The sequence below is a fragment of the Hemibagrus wyckioides genome, linkage group LG20 (assembly GCF_019097595.1).
Source record: "Hemibagrus wyckioides isolate EC202008001 linkage group LG20, SWU_Hwy_1.0, whole genome shotgun sequence".
NCBI classification, from domain to species: domain Eukaryota; kingdom Metazoa; phylum Chordata; class Actinopteri; order Siluriformes; family Bagridae; genus Hemibagrus; species Hemibagrus wyckioides.
Window position 1 is genome coordinate 197,501 of NC_080729.1, and position 2,500 is coordinate 200,000.

General features: G+C 42.0%; 1 protein-coding gene across 1 annotated transcript in view; it reads left to right on the forward strand.

Moving 5' to 3' along the window:
• The first annotated feature begins 2,138 nt into the window (after positions 1-2,138).
• Positions 2,139-2,500, forward strand: part of LOC131370652 (macrophage mannose receptor 1-like) — a 9,075-nt gene continuing 8,713 nt past the window's right edge. Inside the window, exons 1-2 of the mRNA XM_058418049.1 lie at positions 2,139-2,173; positions 2,422-2,484. Coding sequence (XP_058274032.1) covers positions 2,448-2,484 — 37 coding nt within the window. The 5' untranslated portion in view covers positions 2,139-2,173; positions 2,422-2,447. The remainder of the gene's footprint in view (positions 2,174-2,421; positions 2,485-2,500) is intronic.

Below are 2,500 nucleotides of genomic sequence, written 5' to 3' on the forward strand. Positions count from 1 at the left end.
TTATAAAGCTCAGGATTCAGTGGGAATAAAATAAAAGAGAAATTAAAGTTTACAGTAAAACTGAAGGAACTTTATTGTGTTTTTTTTACTTATGTTTGTGACGTGTAATTTGTCTCCCAGTGTTACAGTAAGAATGGACAAAAAGACACAGGTTATCTGGACAAAGATCAAAGTCCAGTTCCAGCTGCTTCTGGACAAAACCTGAACAATGTGAAACGAATTGAATTCAGTCGTGTTCGTAGCGTTTTCCTGTCCATCAGATCGTCTTCAGAACCACTGTTACCTCGTTACTCTGTTACCTCGTTACTCTGTTACTCTGTTACCTCATTACTCTGTTACCTCGTTACTCTGTTACCTCGTTACTCTGTTACTCTGTTACCTCGTTACTCTGTTACCTCATTACTCTGTTACTCTGTTACCTCGTTACTCTGTTACTCTGTTACCTCATTACTCTGTTACCTCATTACTCTGTTACCTCGTTACTCTGTTACCTCATTACTCTGTTACTCTGTTACCTCGTTACTCTGTTACTCTGTTACGTCGTTACTCTGTTACCTCATTACTCTGTTACTCTGTTACCTCGTTACTCTGTTACTCTGTTACCTCATTACTCTGTTACCTCGTTACTCTGTTACCTCGTTACTCTGTTACTCTGTTACCTCGTTACTCTGTTACCTCGTTACTCTGTTACTCTGTTACCTCGTTACTCTGTTACCTCATTACTCTGTTACTCTGTTACCTCGTTACTCTGTTACTCTGTTACCTCATTACTCTGTTACCTCGTTACTCTGTTACCTCGTTACTCTGTTAATGTGTTATCATTTAATCAGGGATTCAGGTGTGTGGACTCCTCTTGAGGTAATCTTTATCCTGTTGCACTGTGGATCCTTTGTGAAGAAAACACTGCGCTGTGCAGAGGAACCAGATCCAGAACATCAGAACATCGGAGAGGAAAGGTGTCGTAGCCATGGCTACAGATCTGATGTGTCTGAAGGAGAATCAGCTCTCTGCTGAAGAGACTTCTACTGCCCACAGCTCCACTATTTTATTTGAACCCTGTCTGACAGCAGGACGGCTACATGCTAGGAAAAGCCTCTGAGTTTCTTATTCTACTTCAGTCACCAACGGCAGAGAAGCTACGATCAGACTCAGCACAGTCTCAGGATGAAAGCTGTGTAGGTTCAGGGTCAGTGTGCAGTTGAATTGTGTTTCTGGTGTTTTTTATGTGAAAAATTTCAGGTTGTAGTAAAATCGTTTCTCACTTCAGGACAGTTAACGTGTAAAGTGGAAAAAAACATGGAGGCCTTCACAAAAGCGTGTGTTTTATTTGCTTTGTCAGAGCAGGTTTACAGGCTATCAGTTCTGCTCTACTGTAGTGACCTTCAAACATTCATGAAACAATTTAGACTGAAACTGAAGCAGCAACAAAACCGGACAATAGTAAGTAGCTTAGCAACTGGCTAATGGGCTAACTAATGATTAGCTTCTCAATACAGTGATTATAGATTTAACAGAGTGTTGTGTCTGTACATTAACAGATATAAAGCCAGGGTCAGGAGGTGATGGAGGCTGTGGGACTGAGACACAGGCCTGGGGGTCAGGAGGTGATGGAGGCTGTGTGGAGACACAGTGATGAGAGAGGAGCACAGCTACCTGGAGCAGTGTGTTCACAGGTGATAGTGAGCTCCAGGTCCTGCATGTCTACATCCTGGGTGATGGTATTTACATCAAATACTATATCACACTGTGAGCTTATTAAAGATCTCGACACACACGTGATTCTCACTGCTGCTGCTGCTGGCTGGGAGTTCAAACAGAATACACACTTTCTCTTGAAAACAGTCGAGTTTTCTCCCAGTTTTCACTTCATGAACCTTTAACATTCACCTTTATTTATCTCTCTAGTGTGTGTGTGTGTGTGTGTGTGTGTGTGTGTGTGTGTGACAGTCACAGTGTGGTGACTGTGGTGCTGAGTAACACACACACACGTCACCACACTGTGAGTTCTATAATGGGACTCGTTATCTACCCAGATCTTTCCCCTGTTTCAGCCTGCAGACATTTGTTTATCAGTTCTCACCCATCTTCATCATGTGACATCACCACAGTGAGTGGTGTTAAAGGGGTTCCATGTAAACGTTATGCCTCCATTCAGCAGCCAGCAGCTCATCAGGTAAGACTGCAGCACTTTACTTTAAATGATGCTGTTTGTACATTCTCAACACATTTTAGGATCACTTTAGATGAACTTCTTGTCAGGGATCAAACACCCTGAAGAGAACGTCTATAAATGTATTTACAGGAGGTGTTTATCTCCAGTCCCTACAGTCTCACACTGAGCATGACAGGAGGCTATTATTATTATTATTATTATTATTATTATTATTATTATTAATACAGGTTTGTTATTTAATCACACAGGGCACGGTAAACACATTTCCATCACCATGGCAGCTGTGCCAGTTCTGCTCCTCCTCTTCTCAGGTAAGCATGGACTCCT